Here is a 17,619-nt window from a genome sequence, read left to right on the forward strand (position 1 = left end):
TCCCTTCTTTTATTAGGTTGATTTCTTATTTTGGGACTTGGAAATATGTCAGCAATATCATATTGTTCAATTATTTTAAATTCCCAGAGTTTATTAGGTCACCACTTTTTCGTAGAAGTGAAAATCATGACTGCTGATACAGTATGCTGGCGCTTGCCAATCAAACAAATGAAAATGGTCACAATCTGAAAATAAGGTTAGGATACATGGTTCTGCATCCTGCCATTTTTAACAGGGAAGCAAGAGAGGGAATTGATCTTCCTTGATAGTCCAGGTACAATGTCTCAGTTGAGTGAGCCATTAACTGAGAAGATGAAATGAACTGGAACTTGAAGTTTCTTGTCCTTAATTGTAGGGAAAGCCTTGGGTCTAGTAGTGCATTTTGTTGGAGTAGCCTTTGAGGATCAGCCATAGTTGGTCTGTTGCTACATGACCTTTATATATATTATTTTTATGGTAGTGGCGATCTTTTTTGGCTGTCTTAACATGTTTAACTAACTAGATGATGACTGCATTAAAATACCATGTGAAATTTTTTAGGGGATTTTTTTTTTGTGCTCAACTTATTTGGCTAGATAATGGTTCAGTATAGGGCAAAACCAGAAGGTTGCTTATTTCAGTCATTGGGATAAGCATGTTATACAACAGTGCATTGAATAATAGCCCTTTGACTTTCATGTCCTTGGTGATGTTTAGTTAGTTCATTATTTTATAACAAATATATTTCTGCATCAAAGGTTTTATGGTGGGGAAAATAGGACCGTTGGGGGAATCTGGATTTGGCAAGATCCCAGTGTCTTTCAGACCGTTTGAAAAGCTCCACCACTCGGTGCCCTAGCTTACACATTACACCATACAGTTTCTTTGGTTTTTCTCTTAGTTTGAAACCAGACATTCGTAGCTTGGTAAATCACAGTTCAGCAACATATTATCTAGAACAATGTGTCTGCAATTAAGTCTACATTTGCCCTGATACATAGCTTGGCTTTGTATAATGATGGTTTGAAATCTTTTTTTTTTTAATTCAGAAGCTACTGAGAGAACGTAACATTGTCTGTTAAGAGGTCGAGTAATCTACCATGGCTTTGTCTGCTAGCAGACGATTTCCAGAGTTTTGTTTGGCAGATCTTTCATTGACCCAATATTTAACAGTTGAATCTACATAGATGGTTCTATAACCATTCTTGCTTGCAGTCATATTTCCTGATTGGGAGGAACTTGAGCAATAAGTACCATATGTATTGTGATATAGTAGTACTATTTTTCTGATCTTCCCTTTCCTGAGTCTGCAACATGCTAGCTGAAAGAAGGGGAAGCAGTAACTTCTCTTTTTTCTCCCCTAAATGACCAGCTTTTATGACTTCATTCTGTTTGTGTCATCTTTTCAATTGTATGATAATGAAATAGCCCAGTTTTTCATCTTATTGGGAAAAATATGTGCTTTTAGATATGAACCGATTTGGTCTAGATACCAAAAGTTATTGTAGAAGATGGCAGCAACTAAACATTGGCTGATCTTGACAGATTGAATGGGGACATGGATGAGACCCCTCCAGGAAATTGCAGTTGCTGGCTAGACCAGGAAATTGAAAAATCACGCCAGAAGAGGGCAGTGGCAAATCACTCTCATTGTGCTGCAGGATTCAAGCTTGACCAAGAGAACTTTATTTTTACCAAAACCAAAATAATGGCCCCTGTCCTAGGGTCTCCTCTCTTGGGGAAGAGTGATCCAGGTTTCATTCAATGGAAGTACTGTAGCTGATTTTTCAGAGGAGGAAAATGACCACACACAGTTAACTGTTCCCCAAGGCAGAAACAGAAAGAGTTCTAGAAGACAGAATTAAAGTATTCCACAAGTTACCTTCCCAACTGCAGCAAACGCTGGTTGGGAGAAATTCAGACTGAAAACGGGGAAGGGAATTGTAGGATAAAGTATCTGGTAACCATCTCCTTTTTTGCAGAGTGCATTCTAAGATGTGGCATCAGGTATAGCTTACAACCCACTATTTTACCTGTGGTTTGCCTAAATTTTTAGCCAAATATTTTTGTAGAGAAAAGCACACAAAACTGTTCTCCACAAGAGAAGTCAGGATGGAGGAATTAAAACAACAGGGAACAGCTGATGTCTTCTTCATAAATGGAACAAACAGCCATATGCCCAAATGCTAGGAAAACAATCCTGTATTCTGCTGATCATCATTACAGCATCTTCATCTGTGGTTGCCATTCATAGCAGCAGATTCTGGCCAGGAGTCCTTTGGGAAAGGAAATGGGTACCCTAAGAGGACGGAAAGGATGTTGTGCATGGTGGTGTGATTAGTTTTGCCTCAGAGGGGTTTCATTTCTCTAAGGGAGATCATATTCACCCTTCTGTATGGTAGACGTTGTGACTCTTGATCATGTGCTGACCATCTTTGTATTTACGTTCTGTCCAAGCTGTTGGCTTCCCATGGCTACTGTTACAGCTGCCAGCTCCTCCTGATGTTTGAAAACAGCATCCATAAACTGACTAAAGACACGGTCCATGTAACTCTGATGGCGAGGTAGGAGTCCTTCTAGGAAGCCAATATGGCCACCTCGTGCAGTCACTAAGAGGGCGACGGTAGGCACCTGCTGTGCTGTCTCTGTGGGGATAGCTGGAAGAAGACGGAACAAATCAGAGCAGGCTCCCTAGTGATCTTTCTCTGCCCCAGAAAAAGTATAAGACTCACCATGTTGAGGAGAGAAAGGGTCATCTGAAGCATTCAGGCACAACACTGGCACTTGTAGGTGACACACCTTCTGGGAAGGACTGGCTTCCTGGTAATACTCCTGGCATGACTTGTAACCAAAGACCACAGACGTATAGCGCTCATCAAATTCACGGATGTTGCGAGCCTGGGAGAGCAACCCAGCGGTGGGGAAGAAGAGAGAGAGAGAGCACATAAGGGTCAAGGCGTGGAGCATAGCTTGGGCCTAGAAAAGGTTGGGAGGGTGGAGTGATGGTACCTTCAGCACATGGTCCACATCCAATCTCCCTTCAATGACCTTCCTATGCCTGGAAGGAAAAGAGTGTTATGATGAGAGACAGAAAGTAGATTTTCTGGAAGGTAGTCGTGATACCTGCCTGAATTGGCAGAACTGGGACTCACCTATCTTAAGTTTTCAATCTTGAGCTAGGCAAGGTCCCATTATAGCATAAACTCACCGTTTGACCAAGTTGCACAGGTTGGTTGTGAGGTACTGGTTGAAGAGGAATTGGTTGAGAGGCCGCTCAAGGGAATGGGATGTCTCAAACGAGTCCCAGCACACTGAGCATGTCATGGCAGCCACCAGTCCAGCTTTCTGTCCCTTTTGCCCCAGATAGTTGAGCACCACGATTCTGTCAAAAGAGAGTCTGAGTGGCTTTGGGCTGGGTTGGGCACAAATGGACATGGTTCCTTCCTTCCTTCCTTCCTATCCCTTCTATGGTTAAATCAAAAGACAGCTGGGAGCCGAGAAAATGCCTACCTGAAGCTTTGCCTTCTCATTCCATTCAGGAGTCATAAATGCTACACTTTCCTAAAGAAATTCCCATCCTGGAATTTATTAAAAGAACATGTTTTGCTGGATCAAAGTTCAAGATAGCTTTCAAGAGACACAGAACTCTTCACAAATGAAAGATGCAAGCTAAAAACTGTTCTTACTGTCCTAGACAGTTTCAAATATCATCCTTTGGAATAGACCCCTTTCCAGCAGAGAAATGAAATCCCTAAGAGATTATTTGGACTGAGAGCTACTTTTAGAGCAGTTATCTGTACTAAGTTTCCACCGGACAGCTTCCCTCAATCTGATGCCCTTCAGAAGTTTCCATTCTCTACAAGCTTCCCAACCAGCTTGGCTTCAAGTACATAATCACCTCTCTTGACTTCCTGGCTATTCATTTAAAAACATTTGAGTCTTAGCTCCTTACTGTTACAAAAACAAGCATTATGAAAACTGCATCTATTTCTAATGGAAAAAAACAAGACAGATTTAAAATATTAAAGTGGCCTAGATACAAATGATGGCATCTTCAGAAGTATATTCAGTTGCTTTTTCAAAATTTTGCAGGCCTCAGGGCCTTTTGTGTAAGCAAGTTAGGGTCAGTGGTAAAGTAGATCCGCAACACCAAAGCTTGCCTTTGACCAAGCAAGTTGCATCTGTGGTTTTCATCTCCAACTAAAAAAGCTGTACATATATATATATATATATATGAAATGCTGCCCAGATGCCTCCTTAAATAGTTAACTAAGAGTAAATGCTTCTCTGAATATAGAAAAGTTTTTACCCTAAGAGGCAACTGTTCCGTAAGAAGATAGTAGACATTTGCAATATCAGAGGCAAGTTCCTATTTTGCATTACTATGTTCTAGAAAAAGTGTGTGCGGTGTCGCTGACTCATATCTACTGCCAACATGACTGAGCAAAGAAGACATCCGGGCTGCCTTTCACCTAGATTTATCAATTAGGAACAGAGTCCTATCTCAAACACTTTGCTTTAGCTCTGTAATTGGTTCCAATATGAAAGAACAGGATGAAACTGATTTGTTCTGTGAGGTTGTTTTCTGGAGCTGTTTCACTGGTTCTCATTAGCCTCTTGGACTCTGAGATAAACAATCAGACAGTCCATGAGCAGCTGGGAAGGAAAAAACAGCCTCCGTGGAGACTTTCATCTCTAGTTTTCCACATAAAGAGTAGGCAGTCTTTGACCTACATGCTGTCAACTTGCAAAGCTTTCAAGTTTCCATGAGCGGGAGGGAAGGAGAACTGATGGAGCTGATTAATTTCCCTAACTGAAACTACATTCCACAGGTGTCCCTCCCCCACCCGCAATCAATAGAAGAGTTTTGGGTTTCACAGCCCGCCAAAGTGGTTAATTGGAGAATGTGATTTATGACATGGCCAGGGAGGAGGGGAGAGACAGGGTCATAGGGGAACGTAAATCTACATGGGATTAGTTCTAACTGCATTCGAATATTGCCAAAATGGTGCTCCTAATAAATGACTGTATTTCTTTTGAAGTTTGGCTCATGGCTCATGAATTAATTAGGGCATCTTTTGGAAACTTCACACATGCAGTCATCCATACTCATCTGTAGCCCACAAAACATTTGCTTTTATTTATTTTTCCCCATGGGAGGGCTAAGGGTTTAAATTAGTGCCACAAATATATCTGCTTTATTCCTCAAAGACTCATGAATCACAATGACATTAGCCTGATCCTTGGAAAGATTAAGGGATAAAATGCCTCTGGTTTAGAACTGATTTTTCTCTCCCATGTGCAGAAAAAAAATCCCCAAATCGATCATTCCTGCTCCATTGTCATTAAATTATAAGCCATAATGGTTGCACATCTGTCCTATAACTGCAGTCTGGCTTCTAGACTACATGGGGTAAGGAAAGGCCATTAAAACTAACCAAAACAACAACAGCCCCCCAGCTTGCTGGGCTCAATCAGTAGGAACATAGTGTGTGAGTGTATTGATACAAAGGAGAATAAGATTTACATTTTCATTGGGAACATTAAATGACTATGCTTTACAGCTTTTTTAAAAAACGAACTTTTTAAAAAAAATTGATTTATATGCCGCCCTTCTCCGGAGACTCAGGGCGGCTTACAGTGCGTTAAGCAATAGCCTTCATGCTTTTGTATATTGTATATTTTATACAAAGTCAGCTTATTGCCCCCACAAACTTTGTTCTGCATTCCTTCCTACCTAATAAAGCGCTTACACCAGTTTATAAAGAATGATGAAATTAAGAAATAAACAGTGCTGCTGAAGTCATTCTCTTGTCCACACCTCACAATTTGTGATGCACTTTGTTCTAAATGGCTTCTCACCTAAAAAAGGGGCTTACAGCAATTTATAAAGGCTGATGAAATCCAGGGAATACAGTGTGGTTGAAGTCATACATTTGCACACGCCTTACAAACAATCAAGGAGTTATGCAAATTATGGGGTAAGAGCATAATCAAACAGCATTTTCCCAAAGGAAAAAAGTAAAACTATCATCAGAAGGTTGGGGGAAAATGCATATCTGTAGGGAAAGCCATATTTAGTAGAGCTTGGTGCCTTATATGAACGTTCAGCTAGGTTGAAGATACAGCAGAATCAAAGCTTTTGTCCTATAATCATTTTAAGGTTATTAGCTTTTGGCTCTGTTGGGGTTGGGTTGGGAAGCGCCCAGTAGGTGTAACAAGTCTTCATGCACACATGGTACCCCTTATTTTAGCAATCTGCAGGAACTCAGGTTACTGAAAATTGTGGTACTAAATATATTGGTGATACAATCTAGGAATGTTTAAGTCCATGAAATAGGTGAAACAAATCACACTGAGGATTGCTCACCCTGATGTAGGGGTGAAATCCAGCAGGTTCTGACAGGTTCTAGAGAACCGGTAGCGGAAATTTTGAGTATTTCGGAGAACCGGCAAATACCACCTCTAACTGGCTCCCGAGTGGGGTGGGAATGGAGATTTTGCAATATCCTTCCCACAGGAGTGGGGAGGGAATGGGGGTTTCCCCTGCCACGCCCACCAAGCCACGCCCACCAAGCCACACCACACCACGCCTACCAAGTCATGCCCACAGAACCAATAGTAAAAAAAATTGGATTTCACCACTGCTCTGACCTCTGTGTGTGAGTATGTGTGTCTGTGTGTGTTTTAGGTGACGCAGATGTGGCCGAAGAATGTGTCACTGGAAATACACTGGTATGTTTGGGTAGAACAACATGATAATGATAGAGATATCATCATATTTAGCACAATATTTTAACTGATTTGATTTTCTATCTTTAAACGAATCTATGATAATGTGAAATACAGAACCAGACTGCCTTCCTGGCATGCTCCTTGGGAGTCATAAAATTATGCTTCCTCATTTCCCCTTCCTTTGCCCAACCTAAGTCTCACCCGCCAAGAGAAATGCCAACTGCCATCAGTGGTGCACAAGGGAACCGGTGCTTGATGTGGTCCACTACCAGTTCCAAGTCTTCAGTATTGGTGGCAGAGAAAGCCCGGTGGGTCTGAAAATAAGAGAGAGGGACATGGATGGGAGACCAAAAAGCAGTCTTGAACAGCAGCAAAGAGCTGCCTCTTCTAAAAGAGAGGCATGTGTTTGCATATAGATTACCTGTAACAGACAAGCCCTGCCCTCCTTTCCCATGTAATTAAAAGGATTTGTACCTATCTCAGCTGCCAACATGTACACAGCAGAGGTGGGTTTCAGCAGGTTCTGACCAGTTCTGGAGAACCAGTAGCGGAAATTTTGAGTAGTTCGGAGAACCGGTAATAAAAATTCTGACTGGCCCCCTGCCCCCATCTATTCTCTCCCTCCCAAGTCCCAGCTGATCGGGAGGAAATGGGGATTTTGCAGTAACCTTCCCCTGCCATGCCCACCAAGCCATGTCCACCAAGCCAAGCCACGCCCATCAAACCACGCCCACAGAACCAATAGTAAAAAAATTTGAAACCCACCACTGGTTCACACAGACAATTTTGTGCTACACTGCAATAATTCTTACCAGCAGCTTTTCTCCTCTGCATCCTCGATTATTAAACACAACAGCCCTGGAAGGGAAAATGGTAAATTTCCATAAGAAGACATCATTTTCTTATTAGCCTTCAAACAGAACTGAACTCCCAAACGAATGTGGCACTTGATCCAAAGTGAAACAAATCCAGTTCTCCAAATTTCAAAACATTGGGTGTTTTGTGTGTGTGTGTGTGATTCTGACCTGTAGCCGTGGCTCTGAGTGCTGCGTACCAAATGCAGAATGTATGTCTCTTGGCTGCTGCCTGTCAAGCCTGGCAAAAACAGTACAATGGGGCAATTTTCTGGGTCAGGATGGGTCCCATCATCAGGATCAGCCCAATCCAAGAACAGCTGCCCTCCATCTGCAGTTTGCAGCAATTCACTGAATGAGATGTAAAAAGATGAGGCAAAATGTGAACACTCAGTGTCATGTCCACTGCCACAACCCAACAATGCCCAGAAGTAGCAATGGCCTCCCTCCTTCATAGTGGACCCACCTGTGGTAGGAGACAAATGGGCAGGATTTGATAAAGACACGGACAATGGTCTGAAGTCGACCTTCAAAGCACCATGGTGTAGGGTAGAATGTCTCCTTCACAATGGGACAATACTTCTCCAAGAAGACCTGGAAAGGCTGACAAGCCACCAGTAGTGGGCGCTGTAAAGGAACGGGTGGAATTACAGACAGTGAACTTGAAAAACAAACTCAAGATGTCCTCTGCTGCCCTTCAGTAGAGCCATTCCTCAACTACTTGGAGAAGGTGCATCACACTGAGGCAACAAGGCAGGGAAGCATTTGCAAATTAGAGGAAAGTCTCTCCCCCCCCCCAAAAGCTTCTCTCAATACCCTGAGAAGCTAATACAAGTGTTATTTTAATTATAAGATATAACAGAGCTTCAAAAAGTACAGTAGAAAGCAACCATATTTATCAAAAGACTGAAATGCCTTTCTCAAGAAGAAAGTCTATAACGGCTGGGACTCTAGCTTCGAAAAACACTGGGAGGGGGATGAATAAGGCAGATAAAATAATGGATAAGGATACATTTTTCTTCCTCTCTCAGAATGCTCAGACCATTATGACCAGAAGCCATCTAATGAGGCTGAGTGGGAAAAGATTTAGAACAGATTTTTTTTAAAAAAGGAAGCACTTCTTCACCCACCGGATAATGGACTTGTGAAATTCATTACCACAGGATTTGGTGATGATAACTAATGGATGGTTTTCAAGGGCAACTGAGTAAATTCATGGAGGGAAGCCTGAAGATTCCTTGGACTGGAAGACTTAGTGTTATCTCAGGGTTGGGGGTTGCCTGCCCTAACCAGTAGCTGCAAATGAATGATGGCTGAGAGAAGTATATCTGCCTCTTTGGCTTGTGAGTATCTTAGAGGCAACTGGTTGGTCACTGTGGAAAACAAACTACCGGATGAAGATGAACATTAGGTCTGATCCATCAGGTTTGTTCTTGTATAATACAGGTATGTGTAGGCAGACAAGATAGCACATCTAGATTACAGTCAAATTACAGTCAAAACCTGAGGAATTATTTTTTAAGGTCATTGTTCTGGCATGTTTCTGGGAGGGAGAAATTGGAGGTAAATTGATCCCTCTGAAGGATATGCCCTAATTTTTCAATCCTAGAACCAAAGCAATGAAGGCACAGGCCAGATTATGCATTAGTCAGAATTTGTAATAGGATCCAAGGATGTTTCTAAGCAGGCAACTCGTCTGTCCTTATACGATAAACAACTACTGTTTCTTAAAATTCAGCCAGTAATGCAAGTGTGAAGTTTCCAAAAGATGCCCTAATTAATTCATGAGGCTCGAGCCAAGTTTCCAAGAGAAATCCAGTCATTTATTAGGAGCAACATTCTGGCAATTACTCAAGTGGAGTCAGCTCTGACCCCATGTAAAAAAAATCCCCCCCCCAATACCCTGTCTCCCCCTTCCTCCCTGGGCATGTCATAAATCACATTCTCCAATGGACCAAGTTGGCAGGCTGTAAAAACCCCACCCCTCCTGCTGACTCCAGTAACCTAGGATACAACCTGGAGAAAGGCATGTATGGAATGTATTTTCAGTTGGGACAACCAAACAGCTCTGTCAGTTCTCCCCCCCCCACCCCTCCTGCTTATGGCAACTTGAAAGCTGGTCTGGAAAGCTTTACAACTTGACAGCAAGGTTCAACTGAATGTAAAACACTGAACTCTGCATGGATATCAAAAACCAGACTGAGAGTTCTAGTTCTACCATATGCATGGTAGTTTTTGGGCCAGTCACTCTTTCTCAGCAAAACTCACCTTGAAGGGGGTGGTTGCAGGGAAAAATAGGAGGAGAAGGGAATATTATGTATGTTTGCCACCTGGAATAGTTTATAAAAATAATAAAGTGGAGATAACTCAAGCCTAGCAAGATGGGAATGGCTGTGGATATTTGGACACTCCGGAGATAAAGTTCTTCCAGCTTTAGTTCTGTATGGGTTTTCACTACCCCAGACAGACCTGCTACGCAATCTGGAGGTTCTCTTGGACTTTTGGCTCCTGGTCAGAAAGCAAGTGGCAGCTGTGGCAAAGAAGGCTTTTTCATACCTTTGAGTGGTATGCCAATTACGCCCTTATCTAGACTAGGAGGCCCTGGTCACAGTAACCCATGCCCTTGTAACCTCTCATTTAGACTACTGTAACATGCTCTACATAGGGCTGCCCCTGAAGAGCATTTGGAAACTCCAACTGGTGCAGAATGCAGCTATGCGGGTAGTAAGTGGTGCCAGATATATCACACATTTAACATCACTTCTGTATGAGCTCCATTGGTTAGTGGTGGGTTTCCAGGTGCAATTCAAGATGCTCGCTGTCACCTTTAAAACCCTACATGACCTAGGACTGGGTTACCTGAGGGATTGCCTTTTTCCAAAAGTCTCTACCCATCCAATTCAATCTAATAGAATGGGAAGATTCCATCAGCCAAAGAATGGTGCCTAGTGGGATCTAGAAAACAGGCTTTTTCCGCAGTGGCCCCTGCTATGTGGATGGTCCTTCCTTCAGAGATTAGAACGGCACCAATCCTGTTAGCCTTTCATAAGACTCTAAAAACTTGGCTTATGTTCCAGAGCGTGAAGTGCTGAATGTGTTCAGGATCCTGTTTCCTGGCTGTATTGCTAACTGGCCCAGTATCTCAATTACTGTATATTTTTATTTTGGATGTTTCTATTGTTTTTATGGTTTTAAAATGTTTTTAGTGTCTTAATAATAACTTTTCAATTGTACGCCTGGGCATAAAAATTGATGCCTGGGCATAAAAATTGAATAAATAAATTTTAAAAAATTATTTCATGGCAGGATTGAGTCATTGGTGAGTTTCACTTACCTGTGCTACCGGTTCGCTCACGCACACGCCACTTCTGCACATGCGCAAGCGTATTTGATGATGTCTGGATGGGTGGGCGGAGCCTCCCACCGCCGCTACTACCAGTTCGCCCGAACTGGGACGAACCGGTAGCAACCCACCACTGGCTTGAGTATGTGAAATTGAGTTTAGCCTTTCTAGTGGAGGCTATCTAGAGCAGGGGTCTCCAAGCCTGGCAACTTTAAGACTTGTGGACTTCAACTCCCAGAGTTCCTCAGCCAGCTTTGCTTAAGGCTTAAGCTTTGCTGGCTGAGGAACTCTTAAAGTTGCCAAGCTTGGAGACCCCTGATCTAAAGTGTCTTGGCTTTTGATGGAGCACTGATCCAGCTGTCCAGGCTAGCATGTTCCCTAGAACCAGTGTGGTGTAATGGTTAAGGTGCTGGACTAGAAATTGGAAGACAGAGAGTTCTAGTCTTCCCTTTGGCCTTGAAACTGTCTGACCAGGCACTCTCTTTCAGGTCCACTTACCACACAGCATGGTTGTTGAGGGGAAAACAGGAGGGATATTATGTATGCTGCCTCCAGTTTTGTTTTTTTTTAATTTGATTTATATGCTGCCCTTCTCCGGAGACTCAGGGCGGCTTACAATGCGTTAAGCAATAGCCTTCATACTTTTTGTATATTTTTACAAAGTCAGCTTATTGCCCCCACAAACTGGGTCCTCAATTTACCTACCTTAGAAAGGATGGAAGGCTGAGTCAACCTTGAGCCTGGCAAGATTCGAACTTACTAATTGCAGACAGCTGGAGTTAAATTACAATGCATTAGTCTGCTGAGCTATCCAGGCTCCTGGACAGTTGTACAAAGTAAAAGCAGAATATAAATTTAAACAAACTCTTTATAATGTCAATTAACCAAGCTGCAAAGGCATCCGCACACTAATTCTTGGCAGCCAAAGCAAAGCACATCTCCACCCATGGGAAGGGTATAATTGCAAACAAACTAAATACCTGGAGGAGGTAGGATAAAAATCAACCAAAAACCAGTTTGTATATATCCCTGAATGAGAAGCATATTCCATAGAAAAAAGAAAACGACATAAAGGCAGTTGTATTATGGACAGAACATGCCAACACTTGGCAATTAGAATGAAGGTGAAAAAACAGGAGTGGGCAGGGGAAAGCAAGAAAGCAGGTAAGGAGTTTCTGTTCCTGATTATTCCTGTAGCAAGAGCAGAAATAGCAACGTATAAGTGCAGAATGCTTCAGTTGAGTGGCTTTCTGGCAATCCTCCATAGGGGCACTCCTGGTAGTAAGGCAGTAGAAAGCAGAAAGGATGGAAACCGGAGTCAGAGAAAGACCAACAGAAAGTGAGAAAAACATCGTGCGAAGTTGGCCACCGAAGTTTCTATGCCCCCTTTCGCGGGTTCCATTTTGGAGTTCGGTGGGAACCCTCTGATAAACTTCAGGGAAATTAAATAAGAGTCATTTTTATTTTCCATCGCCCCGAAGAAAGAAAGACTCAGAAGCCGCTCCGCTCATCGCTTCGCAAACAGGCTCGCCTCGGAACTTTTCCTGCCTCCCCTGACCCATCCCTTAAGGCTTAAGCGTTGCCCAAAGAAGCTGCAGTACCGGTGCTTAAGGCTGACCTTGGGGACGCGCGCCCAATAGTACAGGAGCCAACCGGTGCTGCAGCCCAACAACAGCGACAGTCCCAGCATCGTCTTGACTTTGTCTTCCCTCGTGGGCGGAATCAGGGTCAGCCGGCGGGCAGGCAGGCAGGCAGGCAGGCAAGGAAGGCACAGTTACAGCAAACAAGGAGAATACAAAAGTCAGACACAGTCCTGAAGGGCAGGCCCCGCCCCCTCTGCGACGAGCAGGCGCCTTTGCTCCGTCAGCCGCTTGCAGCCATCTTTGTGATGGGCATTCCCGTTCATCAAACCCGGCACCGGGCGAAAAAGAGGCTGGAACTCGGATCTCCCGTGTCAGACAAGAGATCTGGGTTCAGAAGTGTTTGCTGAGCAGAGCATCCTTGCACTTCTGCCGCCCTTCGTGCCATTTCAGCGTGTCTCTTTCTTTTTTCTGGGGAGGGAAGGGAAAAATCCCCGGCGATCTTTCCTAAGCACTTCCTTGTAAGGGCTAATTTACTTTATTGAATCTACATCCATTAACATCCCGATCGTGTCCGCTCCGGTCTTGCTTTGCATGAAAATGAGTCTAGGAGACAGACCAAATTTCCTGAGATGGTCAGTTGGTGGGGATGAATCGAGAGAATGAGTAGAGAGAAAAAGGAGGAAAAAAATCCCTCTAAGCTAAGGCAATAAAGGGGAGAAAGAGCAGAGGAGAAAGAAAACATTAGGTTACTGAAAAAACGATTGTTAAGAAAGCATTAAACTGACAAGATTGTCCACACCAAGCTAATCGAGGCATCAGGGAAAATAGAAGAGGAATGATAAAGCGTGGGACTTTTAGCGTATGATTTCACTTCCAAGAAAATGAACAGAACTTCTGAAGATTCTGAACACTTTTGTCATATTTGCCAGGTGAAGCTTCGACTTCCACACTAATATATGAGTATAAGATCAAACCTTTGTTTTCATTGCTATTAAATTTATTGATCACAATTAAAGCAATGTAATTGTGCCCATTTCATCCAACACAACCATCCTGTAACAGGAAGAGTAGGCTGACACTGGTGGTTAAGAACATCATACTGAAGTCAGTTGAAGCACTAGGCTAGGGATTGCATTTTGCACATCTTAATTTTGGTTACATAAAACTAAATTAAGCTTGGGGGTGTAGTGTTTATGCAAACCCCCCTCCTAAATAGATTTTACTAATTAGATTAAGTGGCTGTGGGAATCAAGCCATTGATCTGAATTCAAATACTACATTTAGTTATTAAAGACTTTGAAGAAGATCCCTATTCGTCTGTGGTGATCAAAAATCAGAATTTTGCGACTCTTCCCTCTCCTTAATACTATAGAGTGTGGAACAAATTATATGTATGGTTAGAAAAAAGGAATCAAAACAATAATTTGGAATGTTAATTTAATCGGGTTAAAACAAGGAAGTGTAAATTACTGAATAGCGTTAACCTGACAGTGATGATTGTGTAAATAGATACAAATGTAAATATAAGTACGTAGACGAACAATTGAATAAAAATAGAGAATATATATCCATGACGATACAGTAAGCTGTAAAATAATATATGATGTAATATTATGTTTGTTATGTGTTTTTAATGTGTTTTTGTTTTTGTTGTATTTTTCTTTATTTTGTTTTTAAAAGTCAAAAGTTCAATAAAAATTATTTTTTTAAAAAAATCAGAATTTTGGTAGCATCCGATAAAGGAATGAAATTATTTCATTCATTTGATGTTCTGATGATGTACCTGATGAAATGAGCTGCAACTCATGAAAATTTATGCCATTTAATAAAGTTTGTTAGTTGGAAAAGGTCTTACCAAACTTCGTCTGATGTGGTGTTACTAAATTAACCCATTTTCTGGAGCCACATACAGTATGTGGAATAGTAAACTAAATGTGCTGGGTACACATTATTTGCATAGTTATGTACGTACAATTAAACTAATCAAGCGTGGTATATTATGAAAATGTACCTAATTAAGCATGCTGGGCAAACTCAGCCACTAAGAGAATGATGTACTTCAATCTCCTTAGCCAAGACAGATTCAGAATTCTGCCTCTTAACTGTTACTCACACACTGGCTGGGTTCAGCCAAAATGTGAGGTTTCTTGTTTCTAACTTGGTGCATTGGTGTGTTGAAGCAAACAGTTATTGTAATTTATAAACCCAAATAAATGTGAGTTATTCAGTTCAACACAGACAAATAAGTAGCTTGATGTGAACGTGATTGTCAACAATTTCCAGAACCATACAGCAATAAAAAAATTTTAGTGGAACATTTAAGCTTGATAGCTGTATTGTGAGAGAAATGTCAGCCAATTCTGTAAGTTTAGTGAAAAATTCTGCCTTAGTCATCTACCATAAAACTGTTTTTCTTTCTTTCTAAAGTTTCTAAACAGATATTTCTAAGAAACTAATCAGCCTGAAAATAATTAATTTTCTTGGATAATTGCACATTATCCAAGAAAATGCATTTCACATTGCATTTCACATTGCAAACAAAACCTACTCTTTATTTTATTGTAGGAATGAAACCCAATCTTGGAATTTATTCAGCAAATCATTTTGTCATGAAGCTTCCTAAATGTAGATACCGTGTTCTCCTGAAAATAAGACCTGGTCTTATTTTCTTTTGGGCTCCATAATAAGCACTTGGGCTTAGTTTTGGGGATGTCTTATTTGGGAGGTGGATTTGCCCCATGCGCCCCGTACCTACTTACCTGGTCACGCCAGTGGAGCCACTCATGGTAGAACACCATGAGGCTCATCTCGCTGGTGGAGCTGCTTGCGGCAGGGAGCCGCAAGGCTCGCCTCAGTGCTGGAGCCACTCCAGAACGCCACAAGGCTCGCCAGTGGAGCCATTCACGGCAGAACACCGTGAGGCTTTCTGTGAGGCTCGTCTCGCTGGTGGAGCCGCTCGCAGAATGCAGCGCGTGTCCTGACATGAGTGGCTGCCCCGGCGACACAAGCCTCACAGCATTCTGCTGCAAACAGCTCGCCTGGCGAGTCCGAGCCTTGAAGCATTCTGCCGTGAATGGTTCCATCGGCGAGACAAGCCTCACTGTTCTGCCACGAGAAGCTCCATCAGAGCAACAAGGTAAGCAGGTGCGGGGCGCGTGGGACACCTCCCCCTCTGCCTTAGCTTGATTTTTACACCTGTGCTTCACTCCTCCTCCTATAGTCATATATTTTAGGGGTGGGGCTTCTTTTAGACGCAGGCAGTGGTGGGATTCAAGTAATTTAACAACCGGTTCTCTGACCTAATGATTTCTTCCAACAACCAGTTTGCCAAACTGCCCAGAAAGTTAACAACCGGTTCTCCCGAAGTGGTGCGAACTGGCTGAATCCCACCACTGGACGCAGGTGTGAAAATCGGGTTAGGGCTTGTTTTCTGGGTCAGTCGTATTTTGGGGGAAACACGGTAGTTAATGTTTCACCATCTGCCAAAATATGTTTATTTATTACTGATTATGTGCCATCAAAACATTTTATTGCCCACTTTATATAGACTCATTTGGATTTAAATGACTGAACAGAATTTCTTTTCAACAAAATAAAATAAATAAGAATAGAATTAGAAAATGTCACTACATATGTTTTACAATTTGAGCATAGCTGTAAAAATTAAAACTCTAATTGTTATTTAAGTTTAAAATATTTTAATATTCTTTTATTTACATCTGGCCAACTGTGTTTCTGGGGGTAAAAAAGAATTAAGAAAGTAATGCTATCGCACTGTCACTAGATGGAAGCATATCATAAACATAGGGTCATTTTAAAATAGGATTGAATGAGGTAGCCTTTTAACAGAAGAAAGAAATCTCAAGAGTTGCAGGCTAATTGGGAAGGGGGAAAAAAGCAATGACAAACCACTTTGTAGTATTGCCAAGAAAGCCCTGTAGATGGTCCATGCAATCACCAGGAATGATTTGAAGTAGGCAGTTATTCTTTTATTGAATCTGAACCGCCAGATAGCTGTTGGCTTGCTCAATTGTTCCAAATAAGAGGACCTCTGGGAAGTGGCAACAGGGTGATTGGCCATAATTTTATAGAGGACAAAGCATGAGTAACATACTCTCTTCCTACATCATTGCAGGATCACTTCCCATTTTTTCTTTCAAACATTTTAAAAGTTTGTAAAGGAAGGTAATGCAAACCTAAGCTACAGTTAGATAGATGATAACATAGGTAGATAGATGGATAGATTAGATAGATGGATAGATATTGAACTATAGTTTAGGTTTGCATTATATCCCTTTACAAATTTATCTATATCCATATATTTGTAAAGGAATGTAATGTAGTTTAATATACAGTATATAGGGAGATTGAACTATACACTACATATATAGTGTATATAGCATCATCATTATCATCATTTAGCCACTGTCTATCCACTGCACGATGAAAGCCTCTTCCGCCTGTTTCCAACCAATACTGTTCTGAGCTTTCTTTTGCCAATTGGGCCCTCAATACTTGCTGATATTGTCAACCCACCTTGTTTTAGGTCTCTTTAGTAGACTTTTTATCATGTGGGATCCATTTTATGACTGCCTTGGTCCACCTGCCATCAGTTCTTCTTGCTATGTGACCAGCCTGTTTCTCTTTCAATTCTTTTGCTCTCTTGAGGATATCATATACTTTTGTTTCTTCTCTAATCCATGTGGAGGTCTTTCTATCTTGTCCTGTCATGCTGAGCATGTATCTTTCCATGGCTCTTTGTGCCACTTGTAGCTTTTGTATTCATTGTGAGCAGTAGTGAAATCCAAATTTTTTTACTACCGGTTCTTTGGGTGTGGCTTGGTGGGCATGGCAAGGGAAGGATAGTGCAAAATCTCCATTCCCATCCCACTCTGGGACCAGCCAGAGGTGGTATGTGCCAGTTCTCCAAACTACTCAAAATTTCTGCTACCAGTTCTCCGAATTGCTCAAAATTTCTGCTACCAGTTCTCCAGAACCTGTCAGAACCTGCTGGATTTCACCCGATTGTGAGATTAGTGTCCATGTTTCACCCCAAAGGGACTTGCTTCTCCCAAAGGGAAGATATATAGCGTATAGTTCAATCTTTCTCTCCCTCTTCAATATA

At 41.9% G+C, this 17,619-nt stretch overlaps 1 protein-coding gene across 1 annotated transcript; it reads right to left on the minus strand.

Annotated features, from left to right (window-relative positions):
- Window positions 1–1,642: 1,642 nt before the first annotated feature.
- On the minus strand, window positions 1,643–12,704 carry ABHD1 (abhydrolase domain containing 1). The gene is made up of 9 exons (XM_070946776.1): window positions 12,530–12,704; window positions 8,035–8,195; window positions 7,740–7,919; window positions 7,527–7,572; window positions 6,916–7,028; window positions 3,188–3,361; window positions 2,989–3,037; window positions 2,712–2,877; window positions 1,643–2,636 (listed from the first exon to the last, which is right to left on the minus strand). Exons 1-9 carry the CDS (start codon window positions 12,599–12,601, stop codon window positions 2,398–2,400), a joined length of 1,200 nt encoding a protein of 399 aa, XP_070802877.1. The 5' UTR covers window positions 12,602–12,704; the 3' UTR covers window positions 1,643–2,397.
- Window positions 12,705–17,619: the final 4,915 nt, after the last annotated feature.

Source organism: Pituophis catenifer, unplaced genomic scaffold, assembly GCF_029215685.1.
Source record: "Pituophis catenifer annectens isolate HBS135680 unplaced genomic scaffold, rPitCat1.0.hap2 SCAF_1, whole genome shotgun sequence".
Lineage (NCBI taxonomy): Eukaryota > Metazoa > Chordata > Lepidosauria > Squamata > Colubridae > Pituophis > Pituophis catenifer.